At 40.0% G+C, this 25,124-nt stretch overlaps 1 protein-coding gene across 4 annotated transcripts; it reads left to right on the top strand.

Moving 5' to 3' along the window:
* Window positions 1–10,337: 10,337 nt before the first annotated feature.
* Window positions 10,338–23,725, top strand: APELA (apelin receptor early endogenous ligand). 4 transcript variants are annotated; one of them, XR_006104059.1, is made up of 4 exons: window positions 10,340–10,711; window positions 14,088–14,177; window positions 16,935–16,985; window positions 22,703–23,725. XR_006104059.1 is itself a non-coding variant. In XM_042468226.1 (3 exons), exons 1-2 carry the CDS (start codon window positions 10,636–10,638, stop codon window positions 14,174–14,176), a joined length of 165 nt encoding a protein of 54 aa, XP_042324160.1. In that variant the 5' UTR covers window positions 10,338–10,635; the 3' UTR covers window position 14,177; window positions 17,326–17,757. The 4 variants fall into 4 exon arrangements, 3 of the variants coding, with proteins under 3 accessions (XP_042324160.1, XP_042324159.1, XP_042324158.1); XM_042468226.1 differs by lacking the exons at window positions 16,935–16,985; window positions 22,703–23,725 and adding an exon at window positions 17,326–17,757 and having other exon boundaries at window positions 10,338–10,711; XM_042468225.1 differs by lacking the exon at window positions 22,703–23,725 and having other exon boundaries at window positions 10,341–10,711; window positions 16,935–17,286.
* The last annotated feature ends 1,399 nt before the right edge of the window (window positions 23,726–25,124 follow it).

Genomic DNA, 25,124 nt, shown 5'->3' with positions numbered 1-25,124 from the left:
CTGTTATTTATAAAGCGCTGTAAATTTACACAGTGGTAGAATATGTTTTAGCTACCTGCACTTTTAATTCCAGCATTAGTTACAAAATCATTTGCAGTGTCTCACTAATGTTATTGTCATTTTGCTATCTGTCCCTCTGGTTTCGTAATTGTGATCCAACACCTTGGATCCCATCTTGGGGGGGAAAGACAGGATATAACTCTAATACATATACATATACATATACATATACAATACAATAGATTTGTAGCAGATTTTTCATGTAAAAACTTGTGTTGGCTGGAAAGAGGTGAAGTAGAAATCTTCCCTTGGTCCTCCCATCAATGACAATATAGGAAATGTGTGAAAAGTTACACTGATACTTTACTGTACTCCAATAATGAACTATAGTTATTAAATGATAATCTGCATTCACCTGAAGAGAGTCAGTATGCTGTAGCTGTTTGAGCATTGGATAATAATAATAATAATAATAATAATACCAACACTTCAAAGAACTTCTCAGGTAAGAGCCCTCCATTCACTCTTACCCATCTCTCCTCATGGATCAAGGTTGGGAAACAACAAGCCAACAATAAGCAAAATCAATTAAAGCACATTAATTAAAACACACAACAGTTTAAAAGGACAAATATACAATTTAAAACAATCCACACTGAAAATTTAGCATCTAAATTCACTATTCAAACATTATCTGCCAGAAGAGACTAATTGTCAGTGCTATTTTAAATTCAGGTAGCATATTCAGCTGTCGAATCTCTTCTGGCAGGTCATTCCACAGTCTAGGTGCGACTGAAGAAAAGGTCCTCTAACTGACAGTTGCCAACCTAGTCCTGGCTGACTAGAGTAAATATCCACCAGAGGACCTGAGTATATGGGGTAGATTATATGAGAGGAGGAAATCCTGTAGGTAACTTGGACCCAAACCATGTTGACTATGACTCCAGTGACCAGGGTTTCAATCTCTGCTTAACCATGGAAACTCATTGGGTGATCTGATGCAAGTCACATTCCCTAAGCCTCAAAGGCAAACACGGGGGGGGGGGGGGGAATTACTGAGAAAACCCTATGATCGGTTCACCTTAGGGTTATCCTAAGTAGGGATCAACCTCAAGGCACATAACATGTCTGAGCCAGAGGGATATATTGATCTAGCATATGTAGTGGTTTGAGTGCTAGACTACAACTCTGGAGAATCAGGATTCAAATGCTCGCTCGGCCATGGAAACCAACTGAGTCACCATAAGTCGGAAACAACTTGAAAGCACACAACATCAACAAATTTACTTTGTGTTCTATTAAAGATTTTTAAAAGATTGCAAATAAGGAAATCCACCATGTTTGAGCAACACGGAGGAAATTAATTTTTAAAACTATAGTTTCTAGAATTTTCCATGCTGGCTGTGTTGACTAGGGGATTCTGGGTGCTGTAGTTCAGAGTGATTTTTTCCCAAGCTTTGTATTTGTGTAATAGAAAGTCCCCCCCCCCTCTCTTCTTTCTTTCTTTCTTTCTTTCTTTCTTTCTTTCTTTTTTACTGTTTGCATTTCATAATAAAACCCAGCTTCCTTTGTGTAACTACATGGATATCTGTTCATGCAGATGAGTAGCTATGAGAAACAGCCTCTGTGGGATTGGTTTCCAAGTAATGGTTTCATGTATGACCTGGGAAATAAATACAGAAAAAAAGAGGAGAATGTGTCTCCCCAAGGAACCACCTGCCATCTTCTTATTTGAAAACCACAAATTCCTGTCTTTGGTCATGTTGTGGGATTATGAAGTTTTTGTTCTGTTTTGTTTTAAGAATCAGTCCTGGGAAGGTTTAGAATTGGGGTAAAAGCATTAATGATATTTTCTCAGCTCATATGTCACTACAATAATTGCTTTAGGTTATAATGGGCATAAATGCCAGTTGGAAAAACTCAAGAGTGTAACAGCTACTTCAGCTAAAAAGTGTCCAAAATATATATTTCCATAACAGGCTACAACACAGAGGCTTTTTTGCAATTAGGTGTTTGTTTTTTTAATTCCAGAAATCCCCTGTTGCTTCCACTTCAGTTTTGACTCACTGACCAACCCAATATGGTTTTAATTGAGAAATGCACATGTAGCCTGGCAGCCTGAATCATCTTGCATATGCACATGAATTGTAATCATCACATTATGCAGGGAAGGTATACTGATTTATCACCTCCATAAATATTTACATAAATATTCAGACAACACTGTAATATGTGTTATACTAAGGATAGTATTGATCCCCAAAAACCAACAGAGTACAAGAAGTGGTACAATTCAAAGCTATAGCTATGTCAGGGGCAGTGCCATTGTTTTTCCCCGTGTGTGGCTTCTGTGTAGCCTGGAAGTGTGTATAGCATGGGCATACTCTACTTTATTGCAAGTTGCTCTGAGTCCCTTTTTGGAGAGAAAGTAGCATATAAACCAAAACTGTGTTGGGTGTCAGTTATGAAAGAGAAAAGTGCTCCTGTATCTTAAACAGTTGTGTAATTTGCATGACAACTTACATATGCTGAAATTTCCTTCTAGACCCCCTTAGACAATTATATTGTTGTTGTTGTGTGTCTTTAAGTCATTTCTGACATATGGCAGCCCTAAGGCAAACCTATCACAGGGTTATCTGAGGTCTGATAGTGTGTGTCACCCAGTGGGTTTTCATAGCTGATTCAAACCCTGGTCTCCAAGGTCATAGTCCAACACTCAGACCACCACATCATGATGGGTGGATTCTAGATAATTATACTAAACAATAAAACATTAGAATTTATTTAAGTACAAGGCATGTTCAAGGCATGAGGTACACTGCAAGTCAGTGTGATGTCATGATCTGAGTATTGCAGAAGTGGGAATCACATGGCTATCCAAATACTGTTGGACTGCAAGTCTCAGGCTATTGCCACATTGCAGGACTAATGCAATGTGATAGAATCATAGAATCATAGAGTTGGAAGAGACCACAATGGCCATCCAGTCCAACCCCCTGCCATGTAGGAAATTTCAGTCAAAGCATCCCCAACAGATGGCCATCCAGCCTCTGTTTAAAGACCTCTAATGAAGGAGACTCCACTACACTCTGAGGAAGTGTGTTCCACTGTTGAACAGCTCTTACTGTCAGGAAGTTCCTCCTAATGTTGAGGTGGAATCTCTTTTCCTGCAGCTTGCATCCACTGCTCTGGGTCCTAGTCTCTGGTGCAGCAGAAAACAAGCTTGCTCCCTCCTCAATATGACATCCCTTCAAGTATTTAAACAGGACCCCTCAACCTTCTCTTCTCCAGGCTAAACAGCCCCAGCTCCCTAAGTCGTTCCTCATAGGGCATGGTTTCCAGACCCTTCAGTCACCCATTTTAGTCACCCTCCTTTGGACATGCTCCAGTTTCTCAACGTCCTTTTAAAATTGTGGTGCCCAGAAGTGGACACAATATTCCAGGTGGGGCCTGACTAAAGCAAAATACAGTGGCACTATTATTCCCCTTGATCTAGACACTATACTTCTATTGATGCAGCCTAAAATTGCATTGGCCTTGTTAGCTGCCGCATCACACAGTTGAATCATGTTCAGTTTGTGGTCTACTTGGACTCCCAGATCCCTTTCACACGTAGTCTCATTCAGCCAGGTGTCACCCATCCTATATCTGTGCATTTCAATTTTTGCCCTAAGTGCAGCACCTTACATTTCTCCATGTTGAAATCATTTTGTTAGCTTTGGCCCAGCTTTCTAATCTATTAAGGCCATTTTGAATTTTGATCCTGTCCTCTGGGGTTTTAGTTACTGCTTTAACTGTCATAGCTTGATCCTATGTAATTCAAGGATTTGTTGTTTGTTTTGGCACCAGAGCTCTCTGAGAGCAGGCAAGTTAAGTGAATGTATTCAAGTCAAACACTAAGTTTCAAGACAGAACCCCAGCTCACTCTCCATTCTTGTTTACAAGGAGAATAGGAAAAAATGTGGAAAGAAAGGTAGTGGGATAGTCCCTTTGATATCAACATGAAAATGGATATATATTGTGCAGTAAGGTAACAAGCAACACCTGTTGACATTTCCTCTTCTACAAAACCATGAAAGGTGCAGAAACCTTCTCCAGTTTTTATGCTGGCAACTCTGGAAATCTTCAGAACATCATTCTACATCACAATTACGAACCCCAGCATGAGTTTCGCATACATTTCAAAAGAGGAAGAAATGCCAACAAGACAGATTGATCTGTGCTTTGCTAGTATACCCTTTAGTAAGTCAACCTTTCTTACCCAATAGTATCAAGCACCAAAATCATACCAAGCTATGTAGCCACAGAGAATATTATCTGAATTTTCCTGAAATATCAAAAATCTAATCATGTGGATCTGCCACAGCAAAGCCCACCAGGGATTTTGTAGCATTTTAAGGTCTAGTAGATTTCATGTGGAATCAATTTGCTTTGGGCAGCAAGTAGGCCAGTTGAAATCAAAGGACTAGTTAGTCCTAGCTAAAGTGGAAATTACATCAGTATTGACATATCATGTTTCCTTTCATTCAATTGGCTTGTTCTAGCTAGAACTAACAATTGGATTTGGGCCAGCAGGTTTAGCTAGCTATTTTCATGAAAGTCGGTAACTTCATAGTCACCTGAAGGGAATTAATGCATCTCCCCAACAATTTCCACAGGTAAAGGCTTAAGAAAGGGGAAAGTGTTATTCTACTGCTTTTCCTCTCCACTCATCCTCCCTTCTACCTGTGACTTTGGTATTAAGAAGTCTTTCTTACCCAGAGTGGACAAAGAAGACAGCCTGACAGGGAAACTCTGCAGTAGGTGTAAGAAGATAGGATACATAATTAACAATCCAACAGTTAGGAAATACATAATTAATATAGTGTGTGTGTTTGTGTGTGTGTAAGCTCACTTTCCAGTAAATCTACATAAATAATCAGTAAACTGGTAGAATTTGAAGATATAGCCATGTTAGTCTGTAGAATCAGGATGTAGAAAGGTCTTGTAGCTAACTGAGAGACTAACTGAAAGAAAAAAGTTGGCAGCATGAGCTTTCGTAGACTTCAGTCTTCTTCCTCTGATGCATTTAGCTTTGTAACACTAAACATGGTCTGTTTAGCATGAAGTTCATGTCAATTTCTCACATAATAAGAATAAAAATGCCTCATGCCATTTCCAACCATTACCACAGAATGATGGAAAGAAACAGAAGATATACTGGTCACCAATGAAGATAATAGTGTCAAAATGCCTTTGGCCTCTGATCAAATGTTGGCTCGGTTACACAAAGGGTCATTAGTCTTCTACCTTTTGATTTGTGTTTACATGTTAAACTAATTCATAGTTTAGCATTATTTGGAACAACCTCATGATCGTGCTGTCTTTTTCCAACACAGCTGTAAGGAAGGACCTAGAAAAACTTGCTTTTGTTGTTTCCTGTTTTAACAACCATAACTTATTTTGTCTATCCACAGAGAGAACTGTGGTTAATGTTATCCTCTACATTATCATTATATACAGTATGTCTTCTACCAAACAATGAACTATTAAAATATGTCTTAGGTGTGACAGGTGATAGCAAACATAAAGAAAGAATATAACCTACTGGGCAATTCTTTATATTTTTACTCAAAAATAATCCCCTCTGGATTCTAGATAATCATAAAATAGCAGTACAAGATTGACTGGAGCAGGTACAAAGGCCAGCAACCTTGTAAATGAGAAAAACATTTTAGCATAGATAGAGGGGATAGGAAAAGAGAAAGGACTTAGATTTCTGAGTTTCCTCTATTTTCATATATCGTTAAAACTGATCTGGTCACCTCATCTCCACACCCACAAAGTTTTGCATTCCTATGGTATACAGTATCTGTTTTCACACAGAGATATTATATAGGTCTATCAAATGCATCTTAGGAAGTAGGATCCAATCTACGAAAGTTCACGGTACCAATTTCTGTCTTTAAGGTGCTGTACAGACTGGCACTTTGCGCCAGCCTGCACATGTACTATGGTTGCCTCGGGGCGTCCTTTCCAGATGCCCCACAACCCTAGTACATTGTAATGGTGGCACGCTTTCTAGATGGGCGCCGCCATTACGACGTCATGGCCACACTGCCTCCAAATGGGGCAGCATGGATGCGACGTCTTGGCGCCCTTTCAGCAGCGTCAGAAGGAGCTCCTTCCTTTGTTTGTGTCACTGGCGCAGCCTTTACATGGCTGTGCCAGTGACACAAAGGAGAAAGGGGCCGAGTGGCTCCTTTCTCTTGTTCCCCATCATTGTCGGGTTGTCCTTGGGTCATGAAGCCCCAAGGACACTCCTTTCCAGGCCGCAGGGAAGCAGTCTTTTGCCGCTTCTCCATGGCCTGGAAAAGCAGCGGATCGGGGTCTCAGGGCTGCCGCTGTGGCAGCTGAGGCCCCGATCCATTGGGGAAAGGGGCGGTTGCAGGCTGCCCCAAAGGAGCGGTCTGTACACCGCCTTAGTTAGTCTCAAAGGTGCTGCAAGATCTCTTTGCATACTTATTTCCCAAGCTAACATGGCTATGTCTTTGAACTCCTTCCTTTGGTTTAGTTTTCTTAAAAACAAACTCTAAAGCATAGATAATACTAATCACAGTTCCCCAGTCCATCATAACAAGTAACAATGGTTGGTTCAGACAGGAAGTAAAAACTTCAGTCTCTTTGCAGAGATACCAGAGGAGGGAAGGAAAGGGGGAAAGTACACAAGCCCAAGGTTCATACATGTAACTGGTTTCTCTAGCAGCTGTTCCACCAAGGTGTAGAAGCAGAGAAGGAAAGCATGACCACCAACAGACCTCCTGAAAAGAAAACTCCTTCAGGTTTGCCCTCTCTCTGGTTGTCCTCCTGAAACCATTTCACCAGACTGATGAACCTCATATAATGTTAAGAATTTGTGCCTAGTTTTCTTGTTTTTCTTTTCCTTTCCCATCCCATTTTCACTTTGCATTGTATCTGACAAAATCCCTGTTCTCAGACTTACAATTGAAAATTCATACGTAAAACACCTGAGAAGCTTTTCAGTTTTAAAAGCATGGTGTAAATGCTGTACAAAATACCATTCCACTATGGTTTGGTGTTGCATATAAATCAGCCCCATCTACCGATGATCATTTTGGGCTAACTTTCACCTGAATTAATACAGGGACTATGGAATCATCAGACTGCTAAGGCGGTAGCAGAATACAGTGTTTGAGGTCATGTTATTGCCACATGCTCCTGATGTCCACTTGAAAGTCATTTGGAGCAGAGTATTCCGTAAAGTGGACCCAACAGTATGGAATGTGCTTTCCTCATGTTCCAACTCTCATTAATATTGAATAAAGGCTGAAAAACATTAATCTGAGCAAACTCCATATTTAGCCCAAAGCAGCATCTATTTCTTAGACCTCAGCATATATTTGTGTTGTATTCTGTGTATTTTTGTATTGTGTACATTTTACATAGACTCAATGTGGTGTAGTGGTTTGGGCATTGGACTGCATCTCTGGAGTTCAGGGTTTGATTCCCTGCTCAGCCATGGAAATCCACTAAGTGACCTTGGGTGAGTCACATACTCTCAGCCCCATTAAACCTTGTGATGGATTCACCTTAGGGATACTATACGTCAGAAATGACTTAAAGGCACAGAAGAATAAAGATTTTACATGTTACTGGTGTGCATTGCTTTGAAATTTTCAAATACAGGTGGTATATAAATATTTACAGATAAAAGAAATGTATAATAAATACTGCAGTTTCTGTGGTGTACCTGAATGAATACTTTCTCTCACCCTAAAATGCTCTCCCCATTTGCAATCCATCACCTCCAAAGGCTTCCATATCAGGCATACAGCAAGTCTTCTCTAGGCTCTGTTTCTGACATTAACTATCCAGTATGCTGAACCTTATCCCCAAAGTAGCTTCAGCACTTTGGACAAGTCCTTTAAAGTCTGAAATAAAAGCCAGAATGGATTTGCCATATCCCTGACATGGAGCTACCATTAGACACTGCTTGTGATTCTTCTCCACTTGTTTATAACATCAGAGATTAGAATTGTTACTTTGTCTACAGATTACAGAATCCCACTGCCAGCAAGGCAATTGTGTTGTTCTCAATATACAGTACAAAAAAAAAAAAAATAGTTTCCAGGTGCACCATCATATTTAGCTTAACAAATATAGCTTGTCCCAAATTGGCAATGGTAAAGATGGAGAATTCATCTACCATCAAGCTGTTAGAGGCACAGCACAGGGAGGAAACATGAGGCTATATTATATTCACTGAAAGATCTGTGGGCTCAGCAGAACAATTCTAAATAGATTGTAACACTTCAAAGAGAAACCTGGAATTTGGTTTGGCAGTCGTCCATAACTGGCTATTTGGCACTCCTTGTATTTCCAGCTTGCATATTTCTAGCAATAGTCAGCTAGTGTTACAATATTATTATTATGGCATGAGAACAGATCTGGAGAATATTGGCCTCAATATTACAATAGAGGAACTGTGCTTTCTCACCTTGTAACTCCCCACCTCAATCTATAACAGCATCTCCAGATGCCAGCAAAACTAATTTTTGTGCTGGCTCAGGATGGTAAGAAATGTATTCCAACACGTCTGGAGGGTTCTGAGTTGGTTAATGTTAATTTAAAAAAAGAGAAGCTATGTCCCTCCAGTTGTGTTGACCGCAATTCCCTTCAGCCCAACCAAAATGACCAAGGATCAAGGATGATGGGAATTCTGGTCCATGGGGCTGATGGGGATTCTGAGCTAGAGCCGAAATTACAGTCAAGAAAACCTCCAAGCTGCAGGCCAAATTTGTCCTGCTGAGGTGCCCCATCCAGCCTACAGTAATCTCAAGCAAGCTCCTTTCAAGAAAGCAGTGAACTCTAAGATAGTGAACCCCATCCTAAAACAAGGTATATTACCTTGGATAGTTTCTTTAAAGTTCAGGCTACAACCTGGAAAGGAAGACATGGGAACCACCAACTCATACTACCAATGCCCACCCTCTGATTTAGTGTTGAGGATATTTAATGTTTTGCATTCCATGACAACAATGATGCTGCCTTCCTTTCCTTTGATTCCAGCACTTTCTCTGTCTCTCTATACTTCTTTCTTTCTCCTATTGCATCTTCTTGCTCTGCTCTTCTCTCTGCCTCAGCTATTTGCTGTCCTATAGCTTCTGTCATTTCAAAACACAACGCCCCTTTCCACAACAACACAGAAAGGAATACCATACCCCAGAAGCTCACAAAAATTGCTCCTAAAGCTTGCTTTTCTGTTCTCTAGATGAAGGAAGCATTAGAGCTGGGAGGAAAATCTAATCTGTGGGTTTCTTTACAGGTAAAGCAAACCTACTCTAGAAATAATACTTCACTTTCCTGGGAACAGAAAAAATGCCAGTGAAAGAAAGGCCATTCCTTACATTACACAAAAAATGAACACTGATATATTTATCCCTTGTTGCTATTATGTCCCTTCAATTTGACTTTGATTTATGATGCGCTTTATTCAGTGAGGTTTGGCATTACCTTCCTTCTAGACTGAGAAATGTGACTTAGTCAGGTCACCAAGTGGGATTCTATGGCTGAGTGGAGATTTGAAACCTCATGTCCATTTTTCCTAGTGCCACATTCAAACCACTGTATCATGCTGGCTCTTGTATGACATATCTCTATATATATCATCCTAGCATCAAACAATCTGATAAGGATGTCATGATGTAGATATAACATTTTGACAGATGTGGTGAGTCTAAGTAAAATATGAATTATGATTTAGAGACAGTGTTAATTTTATTCTTCTTTCTGGGAAAATGGCTCATGGACATCCCTACAGCCAATACCTATTTTGTCAAGTCTCAAAAGCCATAAAATACTATATGTACAATACTAGCCAAGATATTTTGGTCCCTGTTTAAAAAAAGTAAACAGCAACCTGCTTGGTGCTACCAAAAAAAAAGGTAGATTGAGCAGCTCCCATTTCCCCTCCCTTGCAAACATTTTCAATAGATGCTACTTTACAGCTAATTGAAAAAAGAGGTAGAGGGGATGGCAACAACAGGGGGGGTCCCCAATGCTTTTACTGCTGTTAAGCAGGCCCTTTTCAGAGCAGGACAAAAGGACAGGCTTCCTGTCCCTTGCACTGCTTTTTCTCACATGTGGGGCCAATATAGGCAAAGGCAGCAAAGCATAAACAGTTGCAAATGGGAGGAGGAAGACTATCACTCATTTTGCATATTTGATCCTCGCCTGGTGTTGAATGGAATGGGAAGTTGAACCATTGTTCACAGGGCTTCTTGTTCCACAGAGGTTGACAGAAGCTGCAGTTTACAGGGGGTTTCCCTCCCTCCCTTTCCTGTTGTTTGCTTATTGGGGGGGGGGGAGTGGGAGTGACAAAAGAAAGAAAAAAGAAGAGGAAGAAGAGGAGGGGAACACAGGGAGCCACCACTGGCCAGAGTGCAAGAACAGTCACCTTGTCTTCTATGATCATTAACCTTGCTAGAAAGAGGCAGCTGGCAGCTCTCTGCTGAAGCTTGTCTTTAGAATGTGAGCTGAGCAAGAGACACTGCAGATACATTTCCGGAAGGGTGTCTTGTTTGCTGCAAGTGTTATAAATATTGGATCCATACAGGGTGGGTGCCTGCCTGCAACATGAGATTCCAGCAGCTCCTTCTGACCTGGTTTCTACTCCTGGCTGGGGTGCTCCTGATCAATGGACAGAGGCCAGGTAAGGACTTGGACTTTGAAGATGTTCTCTCACTTGCTCTTTTGACACTGCTTCCTTATACTATGTATACGTTTGTATATCTGTGTGCTTCTGTGGTAGCTATGTTTGGAGTCTCTTTCCAATATTATTAAAAGCCACAAGAACAGTGAATTAATAGGTGCTACATCTGCCTGCCCCTTTTCGGATTAAGCTTTTTTTCCCTTCTCATTAGAGGATGGCTATTTAAGAATTAACTATCCCTGCAGCTCTGACACTGTGTGGGTCTGTTTGTAAAGAATGAAACACTTTCTTTAAATGCTATATTTGCCTAGGTTGCTATTGATGTTTTAAAGCAAGCACAGAAATGTAAAGTGAAGATTTTAGACCTATCAAATTCATGTGTATGACCATGAGCAAGCTAGAACAAGGCTTGTGTGATGCAGGTTGAACAAATACAAATATTTATGTGTGTGTGTGTATTGTATTTGTGCCTACAATACAGTTGCTTTCCCATTTTTCATTAGAAATCATGAATGCTCCTTGGTTAATATACCTTGCTTCAGTGCTTTTTAGGGGTGGCTTTACTTAACTACCGTTTTCTTGGGTGGGGGGATTTTTAAGCATTCAACTTCATTTTTCTTTCCTGAGTCAGAAGTGCATTCTAGATATCTACAGTTCTCAACAAATGTATGCCAGGATTTGAAAGTGCAAAGGATGAAATTCTAACGCTTCTACCCTCTAAAAGCACAAGATACTTGCAGAATAGCTGTCCCTCTAGCATATCTTTCAATAAAGAGATTCACCTTTCTGATTAAAATTGACATCCCCAGACCACTAACTCTGCCATAGTTTCATTAAGTTTACTGATATAACTCTGGAACAAATAGCTTGAGGTGGATTTCAGCCTTTGGCAAAACCCAAGCATTTCCTGAGCAGCAGCTGGTGGTAATATACCTTTCAAGTCCTCTTGACAAAAATAGCATTAAAAAAACACGCAATTAGCTATAATGTCAGCCTGCCTTTTCTTGCACTAATAAATCCGTATAATGACAGCTGAAGGGGACGCACTTTATCTATGGGGAAAACGGGATATCAGAATGGATACACATGGACTTAGTATTTATTCTGAAAGCTCTTGGAGATCATATCCTGGAAACCCTGCTCTCCAGCGTATGGGGGAGGAGCATCTGTTCATGCTCCCTTTGTAGACATTTAGTCAAGATCCCAAGAGCTCTGATGGACAATGGGGGGCAAGGACATTAGGTATAGAAGCTGATGTGGGGCTTGGGTCAAATTGCTCCTAGGCTTGCTTCAACAATTTTATGCCTGAAAGATTGCAAAAGAGTCACTCAGGACCAAAGTAACTGTCTATCCATCCTACTATTCCCAACAGTAGGTCTAGCCACCCTAAAAAGTACTATTTCTTTTGGATTTGAGGAATCCAAAATCCTCTTAGCTCTGCAACTTTCTTGGGAAACAGAGGGGCACCAGTTTGCAAGGGCCATCCTGCGTGCCTCAGAGCTGAGCTTGGATGGAAGTACTCCCCACATCAAAACCCACTCTGCCCCACACCTTTCCAGCATCTAAAGGATTACAAATGCCCTACCATTACTTAGAATTTACAGATCATTTCCTTCCCTAAGTGTCCAAACACACAGCACATATGCCAGAGCAAAGAACCTTTGGCCATGCAGTTCTATAGAACTGCAGCTGTACAATCACGTCCCAAAGGACATGCTAGGTGAGTCTGATGGGAGGTGCAGGTGAAAAAAATCTGGACATAAAGCTTCACCACAATTTTACTACAATGAGCCCTTGGTATGCACTGGGGTTTGTTTCCTAGACCCCCTGTGGATACCAATATCCCTGGATCTTCAATACAATTATATTAAATGGCAAAATCATTGTTACCTTTTTTGGATTTTTAAAAATATTTCCAAGCCATGGATGCTTGAACCAGTGGATCTGTAGGATATGGAGGGCCAGCTATATTATTATTCCAGAGATGGAGTTGGTGGCAAGGAGAATCTTGCCTGCCCACCTACTGAGTTTCTGAAAAATTAGATTGGAACCAGTTTAGGTTGTAGTGACCCTCCTCTTCAGTTAAACAAGGAAGGTTAAGAGCATCAGATTGCCTTTTTGGACAAGCTTGGCTCATCTTTTTCAGGGAACTCCCTTTATACAATTAGCAATTGCTATCTTTTATGACTCTGATCAACACCAAACAGTCATACACTGGGTACAAATGCATTTGCTCTTTTGTTTTCAAGCACTGTTGTGCTTGGCTAGGTTTTGGTGGGAGCCCAGCCCTCTTATTCCATTATGCACATTTGAAGGGTTTGCTCCCACATTTCCCACTCATTTCAAAGAAACTACCTCCTTACACAGTATGTACTGCAAGATATAATCAGAACAGAAATTGCAACTGATGCAAAGGAAGATTGATAGCATTAGGATTTTCTTAATGGCTTCTTCCATCCAGCTGTTTGATTTAATGTATTCAACACCATCTAATACAATCCGGCCATATAGAGAAATAGAGAGATAGTGGAAGATAGATATTCACACATATGGTCAGTCCTCCATATCCCATGGATTCAAAAAACCATGACTCGAATATATATTTTTTTAAATCCAAAAAGCAGATCTTGATTTTGCCATTATATATAAGGGACACCATTTTATTCTAGCACTGCATATAATGGGACTTTAGCATCCATGGATTTGGAATCAAACCAACCAAGGGCCCGCTACATTTTTTAGCAACATGTACAAGAGCACTCAGAAATAAGCCTAGTTGTATTCATGGGTCTAACTCTCTAATACCTTTAAGATTATAAGCTTTAAGAAGTACTGCTATATCTATTGGCCTGGGAGCAAACTACCCTGAACACAATAGAACTTTACCTCAGGCGAGTATAGGGTTGCAGCCTTACAGAGAAATTCTGCACATGGTTACTCAGAAGTAAATTCCATCAGGTGGACTGACTTCTAAGTAGATCTGCTTAGGATTGCACTATTTTGAATGGATCATTTGTGTTGAATATAGGCAACAGAAGGCTTTGCAGTTCATTCTAATCTAGCAAATGGTTATTATTCTATAGATTATTATGTAACACCAGTGTTATAATTAGTTATTACATTGCTTCTGGAAGAAGGCAGCTTTGCTGCTAGAGAGCCTCTGATGTATGTTTTTAGAAATTGTATTGGTTAGTATAAAAATGAATGTATTAACTTAATAGGATTTCTGTCTGTATAACTGCTAGTAAGGGAAATGAGATCTTGTAGCAAGCAGACTTTATCAAATACATTGGACACCAAGTAGCAACTGGTCCTGGTTTACCTGTGATTCATTTTGATCTCTTGCTCTTTCAACATTCTCTCTCCTGCCTTCCAGCTAACCTGGCCTCAAGACGAAAACTGCACAGACATCTCTGTTCCCACAGGAGATGCATGCCTCTTCATTCCCGAGTGCCCTTCCCCTGAGGTACCAGAAATTCTACAGTGCCTGAGATAAATTTAGGCAAGGGGTTGGTCCTGAATGTTTGGTAATAAAATCTGGCGCCAGCAAGACACAACTGTCCCATGGAGCTTTGCTTGGGAACTCAATGCAGCTAACTGAATGGATTCTCCAAAATATACCCACGTTTAAATTATGCTTTGATTTCCAGTTTAGGGGACATTGGTTTATTTTATTTTATTTTTATAAATTGCTAACCTCAACCACAAACAATTTCCTTTGGCAACCATTCTTTGTGATTTTATTTGCTCTGAAAATAGAGCAAGGAGGAGGGAGCGACAGGAGGGGGGGGAATGAACTCAAGGGAAGGCAGCACAATAAAAGTACTTGTTTTATGTGAACTCCAGGGCATGGTTCCAAACGAGTGAGTAGCACTGGGCTCTCTGTCAATTATTTTACCCTCTGAAGTTGCACAGAGAATGAGACTTATTTGACATCCTGCTACAGTTTTCTACAAGCCAGTGGCCAATGTTTCCGCCTGCCTCTCATAGGAAGCAGCAACTATTTCATCACACTGAGATCTAAACTGGGCCTCCCTCAGGTAGAAGCCTTCCCATCCAAATGTCTCTGTTAAAATCAGATGGATAAAGCCTATGACAAGAAGCATGTGGGGGCTGCTCAGAAAAGCTGATGCCCTCTCGTTGTGTTGGATTACAACTTCTAAACATCCCAAACCAATAATGCTGAAGAACATCAGCAGGTCAAAGGTTGATACAGGGCCCTTTCATACTACATAATTGTAGTACTGTGAGCCTACTTTAACAGCCATGACTGCATCTTATGAAATGCTGGGGTTTGTAGTTTGCTGGGGCACTGGATTTGTTTGGCTTAGAATTTTAAATGCCCTTCCCTCGGCTGCAAAGTCCAGGATTCCATAGAATGTTGCCATGACATTAAAAGTAGATTCATAGCATTACAACTGTATGTTGTTATTATTTTTATTCTAAGTATTTCTGTATTGCTTCCTTGCCCAGAACAGCTCCCCTGAGTTGATGAACAAATAAAAACCAATTACTGTAAAACAATACAAAGATAACAATATTTAAAAAAAACACTTTAAAATAGTTTTTAAAGTTTCCTAAAAGCAGTCAAAAAGCAAAAAGTAGAATCCAGTTTTGAAATAGCTAGTAAGGGCCTATTTAGGATGACACATTTGTCATGGGAAGAACATCTTGTCCCTAGTTTTAATCTCAACTTCAAATGAGCTGGCCTAGGTTTGCTGCTGCTGCTGCTGCTGTTGTTGTGTGCCTTCAAGTTGTTTCCAACTCATGGTGACCCTAGGGCGAATCTATCATGTGGTTTTCTGGGGCTGAGAGTGTGTGACTCATCCAAGGTCAATCAGTGGGTTTCCATGGCTAAGCAGGGATTCAAACTCAGGCTTCCAGAGTCATAGCCCACCACTCAAATCACTACACCACCCATATTTTGAGGATAGGGCCCATATATTATTTAGGTCCTTTAAATTTGGACTAAAACCCAGAACAGATTCACATTCCCATTGAAATTGAAGCCATCTGTTGCCAATGTACAGCATTCTACTCAAAAGAGTCACAAGCAGACTGTGGTGCTGAAAGCTCATATATTTTAGGTTGCTATAAAAAACAGAGGTAGCTGCACTGGCCAAAATCCACTAGTAATACCTTTGTTGGGCTAATAAATCAAAAGAAGACAAAAAGTGTGTGCCATCTCTCTAGACTTCTTCATCAGGTAAAACATGAAAAATTAAGTATGAGGGAGCAGGAAAGACTACATTTGTGCATTTTTCCCTTTCTGAAACTTACATTTCAGAGCCTGCATGGTGCAGTGGTTTGAGCATTGGACACAGATCCTGGGAGGCCAGGATTCAAATCTCTGCTCAGCCACAAAAATTCATTGGGTGCCTTTGGCTTTTAGAGGAATGCAATGACAAGCCACTTCTGAATAACTCTTATCAAGAAAAGCCTGTGATAGGTCACCATAAGTCATAATCACCTTGAAGGCAAATAACAGCAAAAATGACTGTAGGGGTGAATAACAAAATATGCAAAATATTAGTGCTCTATAGCTGCTGGAACACAACTCCCATTATCCCTAACCAGAATCATCCATGGTGAGGGATACTGGTAAGTGCAGTTCAACATCCTCTAAAGAGTAACATGATTCCCAGCTAGGGTCTGTTGTCTATGATAGCAACATGGCAGCTATATGTGGAAATTTGGCAGCCCTTTAGATGTTGTTGGACTGTGACTCTCAGCAGTCCTAGCCAGGACAGCCAACGATGAAGGATGTTGGGGACTGCAGTCAAACAACATATCAGGGCCAATACAATTCCCACTCTTCCCTGAGACATTTTAGGAACTTACAGGTAAAACGTTTATATATACCAAGAGAAGACTGAAAATGGATGCTAAGGTCCTTTGTGGGAAAGCCTACCATTTGTAGATGAATAAAACATGTAGCTGATAGCTTTGAATCTGGCAACATCCTCTGTTATATGTGGATAATGGCACAGACTTCAATTGTGATAACTAAAGAGTGACAGATGTTATAGCATCAATTTTCCTTAGAGAGTCATCTCCTTAGAAAGAGTAAAACTAATCAAAAGTGAATGCCTTTAAGAAACAACAGTTCTCCTTCAAGGACAGTTTTACCTTTTCTAAGCAATTGGATTAAATGAGTACAAAATTTCTGCCAGTGCCCTGACTCTCTCTCTCTCTCTTTTTTTTTATCATTCTGTCTATGCAGAAGCTGAGAGAAAATGACATTCTTGCAGCAAGCAGATGTGTTATTTTACAGGTCTGGGAAATGTATGACCCTCCAGAGTTTACTGGGTTGTAACTCCCAGCATTTCTCAGTATTGGCTGTCATTGTTCGACACAGAATCATAGGACTTTATCACACAGGGAAAATCAGGGGTTTAAACTGTTATTATTCCTTGAAAATCACATGATGTTCCAATTAAAGAGGTCTTATCCCAGCAACAACTAGGAAATCCTGTGAATGATTTGTTGCTGGTTATTACCTGGTTATTGCTGGGATAAGTCCTCTTTAATCATGATGTGTGTGAAAATCTTCATTGCGATCATGCAATTTTCACGGGATAATGACAGTTTAAATCTTTGATTTTCCCCCATAGAATTGGAAGAGACTACAATTGCTATCCAGTCAAACCGCCTGCATAATCAAAGCACTCCCAGCATGTGGCCATCCAGACTCTGTTTAAAAACCTCCAAAGAAGGAGACTCCACCACTCTCTAAGGCAGTGTAAGAGCTGTTGAACAGCTCTTACCATCAGGAATTTCTTTCTAAAGTTGAGTGGAATTTCTTTTCCAATAGCTTGAATCCATTGCTATGTGACCTAGTCTCTAGAGCAGCAGTAAACAAGCTTGTTCTATCCCCAATATGACACCATCCCCAATGAGACATCCCTTCGAATATTTGAACATGGTTATCATGTCTCTTCTTAACTTTCTCTTCCCCAGGCTAAACAAACTCAGCTACCTAAGCTGCTCCTCATAGGGCATGGTTTCCAGAATTTTCATCATTTTGGTCACCCTCCTCTGGACACACTCTAACTGTACACAATATTCCAGATGAGGTCTGAGCAAAGGAGAATAGTGGCACTATTACTTCCTTCAGTCTAGACACTACACTCCTATTGATGTAGCCTAGGATCATATTGGCTTTTTTAGCTGCTGCATTCAGCTGCTGCAGTATACGCACACGATGAGAGTTGTAATCCTACAACCCGTGGACTGCTCAGCTTTGTCAAAGTCTGGCATGCTACGACAAGTATCTAATATACCATTGGTACCAGGAAAAAGCCCTAAATACCCTGAAGGCTTTACATAGTTGGGGGATCACCAAGGAATACCAGATTCTGCAGGCTGCATTTCAGAGGAAGGCAATGGCAAACCAACTCTGAATATCCATTGCTTAAGAAAACCTTAGAAAATTCAACGGTTCACCATAAGTCAACTTGTAGACATAAATATATACACAAAGTGATACCAAGTGCTAGCCATTCTTCTTCGTTGCTGTTGTGTATGATCAGGTTGACTTGTGACAACTTATGACTTGGGGATTTTGGTCCAAATTTTAAATTTTTAGTCCAAGTCCAAACTGACTATGCCAGCTTTAGGGAGTCATAATCCATAACAGTAACTTTTTGTTTTTTAAAAAACTAGGTTTGTTAGGTTTTTCACAAACACGAAGCCTGACCATCCCTGCAATTGGTAAGAAATTGGTGTAGAAATTCAGTGATTCAGAGGCAAGCACATTTATTACCTTCAGAATGCCCTCTGAGGAGCTACCTCTGGGAAACCCTACACGTGTTAGGCTATAAATAGCATATCTATTTAAAAGCCTTGCCAGCAGCTTCATAATGACTTTTCCAAAAGAAAAGCATAATTGTTAGGGATTGTACCTAACAGCATTAAATACTATATATATTTAGAGTATATGTATGCTCAAGATCTACTGGCCAAATGAATAGCATCAAGTCCTCCAGCAAATATGAATTTATGAGCACAGTGGAATTGTGAATTTGGAGGAAGGCAAATGATTCTGTCACTCTTTCCTCTTTCTTCACTTCCATTATTGCATAACTGTGCATAGACAATCTCTAATGTACCCTGAAATATAATGTGTTTAAGTTACTACTGTAGAGCCTAGGTGATAAATATGCACTTAGGCAGCCCCCCCCTTCTCCTTTTACACAATATCTCTTTGCAAGACTAAAAGCTATTTTGTAGTTAGTTTCGTTTGGGGAATTGCTTGCTCATAACAAAATGACATGAATGGAAACACATGCTCTTTACTATAACCTGGCTGAGAGAAATCATCTTGAACAGCAGAATGGTTTTTGAGACAAGCCCGGAAAGGGTTGCATTGGGCTTCAGATATTTAGACATGCCTGTAAAGATTTCCTAGTGAATTGCTTCACATAGTGATTTGGATCTGGTAAGCAATAGTATGTGGGTTAGTAAAGAGGGTGCCAAGTGGAGTAGTGATTTCAGCATCAGACTATGCCTCTGAAGTCCAGGGTTTGAATCCCTGCTCAACCATGGAAATCCACTGGGTGACTTTGGACAAGTCACATAGTCTCAGCCCCAGAAAACCCTGTGATAGGATCACCTTAGGGTCACCATGAATCAGAAACTACTTGAAGATACACAGCAACAAAGAATGTGACTCATGTATTTTATTGTTTGTATGTAAAGCGCTGTGCAAGTCTACAGTGCTATATAAATAAAGCATAATAATAATAATGTATGGAGTCCATACATTTTTTTCAAGCTGACCATATTCTGGACTATGAATATTCATAAGCAAGAAGCATTTATAGATCCTTTATCAGCTTTCTCCCAGATATGCTGGCTAGAGATATTGGGAGTTGTGGGCCAACATATCTAGAAGGTGCTGAACTGGTGAAGGTATATCTTAGTTCTGCCCATAATTCTTAATTGGTCAGTAGGGCATCAGTGTGCTGAACCTATAGGGCTCAGCCCCTTGAATAGCAACTTCAAAGTTCATACTAAGATGTAGATTGGCTTCCTTGCCTCACTGGCCCACTCATTCACTACTGGTATGCTTCAGCCCATCTTCAGTGTATCTCAGGACAAACCCTTGGATGAGCTTGGAAAGGTTCCTTTTTTTGGGCTGCAAGTCCCACAAACCCCCAGCCATTTTGTCTGGAAGAATCTAGGAGCTGTACTACTGAAAATGAACTTTCCCAGGCTCAGTATGAAATGTGGTTGTGTGTAGTCCCAAGGCCTACCATGTATACTCAGTTCAGCACAGAACATATTAGTTCATTTCTGGTAAGAACAGATTAACCTTAGGGCTGTTCTCGAACTAACGTGAAACATTAGTCCCAGCTAGAGTAGCTGCACTGAATCAACAGTAACTTGGTAAGTCAACAGATGTGTAAGCTCCATTGATTTAGTGGATCTAGTTTAGTCAGGGCTAACTCAGGATTCAGGCCTATGTATGCAATATTCCTTTTTTATTGATAAGAAAAACTTTTGTTAATAACAGGAACTGAGCCAGATGTTAAATAGAAAGCTTGGCAGAAGACTCTAAATAAATCCCATTCCCACATTCATAGTAAGCTTTCCACCTGCCTAAGAAACAAAGCCCACCGAGCATCCCACCGTTTGCTTGTTTGCTCACGTATTACCCTCTCAAGGGTCTCAGTCGAGCACAGCCAGACTTTTAGTCTCCTCATATGCATCTACAAGCCACAGATGTTGTTTGAATAGTGTACCTATTTAACTGGTTTCTAAACAAAATGGGGGAAGGGTAGTTGGGGAAATGTATTCTGTTTGTCCCTGATCCAAATCAATGAGTGCAAGCAAGCCTTTCCATGCTGCATTTAAAAGTCCTTTCTGGTGCACCAGATGTGAGCAGAACTGAATGACTCCCAATTTCCTTTAGACAAGTGTAGTCTTAAAAACAGGCCAAGCTATACAGTACAAAGCAGGGCTGGCATGAGGGGAGCAACTCAGGAAGATAAATGAATATAAGTAACTTCCTCAGATAACAGGAACATTTTCACTATCCTATTTTAAAGTGCCTTGCCATCAGACAGATGCCATTATCCTAATGATGCAAAGGTAATTGTAACCCTGCCCTACCATGGCCAGAAAGTCAATTGCTCCTGTTTAAGACTTTGTATGAAGTTTAATTGTTCCCAAACATCAGTTCTTACTGAAAATGTGTGGCAACAGGGGCATTGCCCCCATCATAAATAAGAATTCTGCCCTCCAATCAATTTTTTCATTCAGTCCTCATGTTTCTAAGTATTGCTGTGACTTAAAACTTCAGTTCAGAAGTTATCAATGCAGAGGAGTGTGTGCATGAGCATACATATATGCCTTCAAGTCTGTTTTCTTAGACAAGGAATCCTTAGAGGGTGTTTTGCCAGTTCCTTCCTCTGAAATGTAGCCCACAGCAGCTGGCATTTATTGGCAGTCTCCCATCCAAGTATTAACCAGGTCTGACCCTGCTTAGCTTCCAAACTTACTCAACTCAATCTTCAAATGGGAGAGGCGGAATACAAATAAATATTATTATTATTATTATTATTATTATTATTATTATTATTATTAGATCAGATAGGATCTGATACCTTCAGGTTATTTAGTTGTACTGAAATACATGTATATCTTCATTGGCAAAGTAGATGCATTGCTGGGGCATGATTTCTTTAACAGATCATTTGGAAAGATTGGGGATAGAGGAGATTTTTATAATGTAGATATATTTCTAAAGTGGGAGACATGATAAAACTGTTTGAATATATAGCCCTAAGCAGATACCCCTAAACTGTTCTAGCTAAGACTTTTATTCATTACAAATTATACACACACACATACACAAACATACTTTTATAGATTCCTATACCACACCCACATCCACAAATAGGTTCCTGCATCACATACAAAAAAGCAGTTGAACATGCTTCAGCAAACTTTTGTTTCAAAACTAACAGTATGTCCATGTCAAACAAAACAACAAAATCATGGAAGTCTTGCATAAATACAAATAATTTTAACCTAGATTTTCTTGAGGATACTTGAAACCTTCTTCCCAATTTTATCAAGGGAAGATTTTTTGTTTGTTTGTTTCACCACCATCTGCTTTTCTTATGATCTCCATTTTTGGGGGCCAAGCTTACCCTCTTATCCTTTTTAAATATACTGGCGAAAGCTAGTGAGGCAGGGTTATCTGGTCTTTCCTTTTTCTGTTTGGTTCAAGTAAGCAATTCTAGAGATAGCTGAAGCTTGCCATGTCTGATGTAGGCAAGCACAAACAGCTACAGTAGGATCAGCAACAGAAGAATCTTTGCTCTTTCTCAGCTCAGTCTTTATTGCATTGTTTATGGCAGACACACTGTGGCAAACAGATCCCCAAAATCTGTGTTTCTCCAGCTCTCCATCACCATCCACCCAGATTGCTAAAAAAAATAAAACAAAAACCTTCCAGCTACAAAGATGAGTTAAAAAGGGGGACTGGGAGGCATGAAAACACTTTGAAAAAAGAGCTTCAATATCAGAGGCTTTATTAACTTAGGTATGCCTATTAACTGAAGCATCCAAAGAAAAGGGGTGTCCAAAGAGATGGGGGCAGATAGCCAATGCCTTCATTCCTCCCTATCTCTTTCAAACATACTGTACAATGTTATACGTACCAAAACATTGCATATGCCTTCTACACTGACTGTGAATTTTCTGTGGCTACTTAGCCTGTCTAGACCATACAGAACTTGGTTTATTGGGGAGGATTACTCTGTTTGAATATTTTCCTTTAACTTCTGCAAACCTTGGGGTTTACTCAAGCTTGTTAATACCACTGTCTTTTTTTCTTGAGGCACCATTTTGGCTACACCAGCACTCACCAGTCAAGTTCACCATTTAAGAGACTGATTGACTTATGTGTGTTTTTAATGTTGACAATCTTAGTATAATGGTTTTTTAAAAAATATTTTTCATTTTTCTCCCAAAATACAGTTTTTAACAGATACTGGAAGGAGAAATGCAGGGAAGTCCACATGACAAAATTTGAGGGCACTGTTGGAATCTATGCAGGGGGGCCCATGAACTATCCTCAGAAACCTTATTAGAAGCCTTCTGGAACAAGCTTTCCCAGTGTTTTGGGTATGTCTAAGCAGAAAGAAAACAACAGGAAGTGAAGTGCTCCCATCTGAGAACTCTGGAGAAGCATCCATGCAATATGATATGCTATTCTTCTCTGCACATCAGCTCAGCACTAAAATAGCTAGAAATCACAAACTTTATATTAGAACCATTGCAGTGTCAATTTAAAGAACTACTGGCGTAATATAAGTCTTCATTAACTATACACGTTTTTAACACACACCTCAGATTGAATATGCAAGAATGAAGCAATTGTTTCATAAACAATATGATCACATAGTATTTATATAAAACTGCATATTGGATGTTGAAATCTACAGTTATTCGGTTTTCTCAATGTTTCATGACTAGGATGGTCTCTGTTGACATCATTAGATGTGCACTTGCTATCTAGGTGAAAATTCAGACACTAAGGGCCAAAACAGACCAGCAAAAAATGCCAGCTTTGAGGTGGCGTGGGCATGTGACATGCCCATGCCCTAACACCGCCCCCCAAGCCAGTGTCACACCATTCCTCTGACCACACAGCAGGCAGCATCACGGCATTTCTGTAACGTGACATTTACACATGTGGTGCTGCAGAAGCACCAAAAAGCCACCACTGTGGCAGAAAGGACACCTTTTTTCCGCCCCCAAAAGGCCCTAACTCACCTCAACTGAAAAGTCTTACAAGCAAGTTTGAAACTTACTTTGGATTTCCACTTATGCCAAGTAAAATGCTGATAGAGCTTTGCAGGAGCAGGGTCTTAACAGATCAGCCTAGTCTCATGATGGCGAACCTATGGCACACGTCCCAGAGATGACACGTGATGCCATTTGGCCTGGCACCCAGTGGAGAGGAGGAGGAACAGGCACATTTCCTCCCAGAGCTTTCCTGGCCTCCGGCTGCCTCTTCAGGGCACTGAGTAACACCCGGTGCCAAAAAAACATTTAGTTGGGGCACTTAGCCCTGAAAAGGTTCACCATCCTGGTTGCATTCATTACTGATTTTAACACATTTATAGCCCTCCTAGGGCAGATATTGAATTTCAGTTCTTTTTTAAAAGCATGTTTGTAACTGTATATGTTGTTAAAATTTGTACTGTCAAATAGCATTGTCATATTAAATCTTTGTACATTTTTAAATTTTTGTACTCTGTACATGAGAATGACCCAAAAACAAATGAATTTGTTTATAATTTTCATAAGGGATCAATGTACTTTAATAACTATATAGTTAAATCAAATATACCACAAATTATGTGTTGTTTTGTTTTAAACCACAGCCACAATCCAAGTTAACTCTTTCCTCCATAAATATACACTTAGAGAGGTACATGCTGAAATTAAATATATATATTTTTGCTAATATACCATAATCTGTATATTATTCACAGCAAAAATGACTAACTTGAATCCTATTGATTTGAACTGATCTGTTTCAGTAATGACTAGGTCTGCTATTATATCTTCCCAGTTTGGGTCCCAGGGTGTTAACAGAATGGTTACATCAGGAGTTCGACTATGACTCCGGGGTCCAAGGTTTGACATGGAAACCCACTAGGATTCTCAGTATAAGAGGAAAGCCATAGAAAACTCACTAAACAGAGCTTGCCAAGAAAACCTCAAGACAAGTTCATCTTAGGGTTACCATAAGTCAAAAATGAGTTGAAGGTACACAACAATATATTTTACAGTTATAGTTTAGGGAGATTTTGTATACTCCTTCAGGAGAGCAGTGATATCAGCCAAGGCAGTTTTGCCTACCAAAGCAATGTATATATCATTTAGTAAGAAGCAATTGTTCCCATATTTCAAATACACATACGTGTGTGTGTGTGTTTAAAAGCCCAGTGTTTTCTGTAAGTAATGACTCCCAGTGTGTTACTCATGATAGTCACTTTCAACAGGAAAAAGGAAAGTGTCCCATGACATCATAAACAAAGAACCCCCTTTGCCTGATGCATGGACACAAACACACATCTAGAAGAGGGCCCTGATAAGTCACAAAAGTTTACTTCACACATGGATGTGTAAGTCTTTAGTGTGGTAAAAAAAAAATGGGCATGAATACAAAAATAGCTGTATGTGCTTTCTGCAAATGATTAGAAAGCTGTTTGTAGATTGCTGTTAAGTCAAATGCTTGGAAGCATTACTTTTATTGATTGGATCTCTCAGGATCCCTCTGATAGTATAGTCAATGGCCAGGAGAATTCTGGAGACCATTGTTCAAAAAAGGAACTTTTCAAGCTCTGGTATAAATAAACAAGTTCCATAGTAACACTCATGCTTCTGA

Source organism: Sceloporus undulatus, chromosome 5, assembly GCF_019175285.1.
Source record: "Sceloporus undulatus isolate JIND9_A2432 ecotype Alabama chromosome 5, SceUnd_v1.1, whole genome shotgun sequence".
Lineage (NCBI taxonomy): Eukaryota > Metazoa > Chordata > Lepidosauria > Squamata > Phrynosomatidae > Sceloporus > Sceloporus undulatus.
Note: the sequence above shows the minus strand (reverse complement) of the source record. Positions and strands in the feature narration are given on the sequence as shown.

Coding starts and splice junctions, on each gene's coding strand:
- APELA (XM_042468224.1), top strand. CDS start 10,636: ATGAGATTCCAGCAGCTCCTTCTGACCTGGTTTCTACTCCTGGCTGGG. Junction 10,712..14,087: donor GATCAATGGACAGAGGCCAG/GTAAGGACTTGG, acceptor CCTGCCTTCCAG/CTAACCTGGCCTCAAGACGA.